General features: G+C 34.2%; 1 protein-coding gene across 1 annotated transcript; it reads right to left on the bottom strand.

Annotated features, from left to right (window-relative positions):
• Positions 1-756: 756 nt before the first annotated feature.
• On the bottom strand, positions 757-1,248 carry LOC117241036. Its single transcript, XM_033507026.1, has 2 exons — positions 844-1,248; positions 757-807 (listed from the first exon to the last, which is right to left on the bottom strand). The coding sequence occupies exons 1-2, from the start codon at positions 1,229-1,231 to the stop codon at positions 782-784; spliced, it is 414 nt and encodes a 137-aa protein (XP_033362917.1). The 5' UTR covers positions 1,232-1,248; the 3' UTR covers positions 757-781.
• Positions 1,249-1,453: the final 205 nt, after the last annotated feature.

Here is a 1,453-nt window from a genome sequence, read left to right as displayed (position 1 = left end):
CCCACCGCTGCCACCAAATCTGATGGGCTATGCCCGCACAGCTAAATTCGAATTCTGAGAGTTGCAGTAGTTGAATGTAGATGTCTTGGGTTTCTGTCATCGCAGGCTGTATGCTGCAGTCCCCGATGGAGTTTAAAGAGATGGTGGTAACGTTGAGGTGGTTGCCATTGCAGTCGTATCCTACCAGGCCATATGCTATTTCGATGAGGGTAAGTACGATGACCAGGTGATTCATCTTCCTATTAACAATTTATTAAATCGTTTCTTACTCTCGACTTTATTAGAAATAAGAATAACCTTTTATTATTATTAATATATATATATATATAAAGAAAAATTTTTATATCTATATATATATTTTCTCCTTTTTTTCTTCTCATCCTCTTTTTTTTATTATTATTATTATTAAAACTTTTGTTTTATTTTAGGTTTTACGTACATGTTATCAGTGAAAATAAATATTATGAATGCTAAGGGGTTATAATTATATACATATATGCATACGTATTGGTAAGTAGTATAAATGAGATTTGTTTTATTGTTATAAATATATAAGTATATATTATCAATAGGAATAGATATTACAAATGTAGCTTGTCTTCGAATATATATATATATATGTGTGCGTGAAATGGTAAATATGACGGCTTATTTTATGAGTCACTTGCATTATCAATGGAAATGAGTGTTATAGATATCGCCTACTTTACAACATGTGTGTATATATATATATTGGTAAATATAAGTGAGAATTATATGTATAGTTATAAATATTGTTTGTTTACAGGTGGATAGCATAAGTATTTGGTTTCGTGCGTAGCGTACAGGTGCTTTACAGTTCTACGGTGCGGATTGCTATTCCTTGAACTAAAAAAATTCTTTCGATGTCAGTCAGATTATTGTAAACGATCATGCATGGGAGGCATGATATAGCGGGTTGTAGGTCCGTTAGGTTTATATCACACATACGACATTGTGATATTTGTGTCCTTGCAGGTACTCCGCATAGGAAATGAGTGGGCGGGTCGTCGCATGGGTCCTGGTCGTCTGGATCTAGGTTGTCGAAACAGTCTTGACAAAGATAACCGTTATCTAAATGGTAGACGGAACGTATCGACCGAACACAGAGGCAAGACTGAACATCCTCCGTAGCTTCCAGATCGAATGCGGGTACGGGCCCGTCTGGGTCCTCTATGTCAGAGTTGATGAATTCGCCACCCGTTCTGTACATACATACAAAAACAGTTAATATATCTATTTTTTTATATATGTTTCGTTCGGACCTGTTCCTTTGTACGAATACTGTATCCCTGTATATAATATAATATATATAATATGTTATGATTATGTTAGTTGTTATTTATTATATATATATTTTCCTTATCTCTCCCTCTCTCTCTTTCTCTTTTTTTTCTCCCTCTTCTTTTTTTTTATTAGTACCTAGCATTGCTAT

This window comes from Bombus vosnesenskii, unplaced genomic scaffold (assembly GCF_011952255.1).
Source record: "Bombus vosnesenskii isolate JDL3184/JDL3185 unplaced genomic scaffold, Bvos_JDL3184-5_v1.1 scf7180000015196, whole genome shotgun sequence".
In the NCBI taxonomy this organism is placed as follows: domain Eukaryota; kingdom Metazoa; phylum Arthropoda; class Insecta; order Hymenoptera; family Apidae; genus Bombus; species Bombus vosnesenskii.
This window is presented reverse-complemented; position numbering and strand designations above follow the sequence as displayed.

Coding starts and splice junctions, on each gene's coding strand:
- LOC117241036 (XM_033507026.1), bottom strand. CDS start 1,231: ATGTACAGAACGGGTGGCGAATTCATCAACTCTGACATAGAGGACCCA. Junction 808..843: donor AGGAATAGCAATCCGCACCG/TAGAACTGTAAA, acceptor TACGCACGAAAC/CAAATACTTATGCTATCCAC.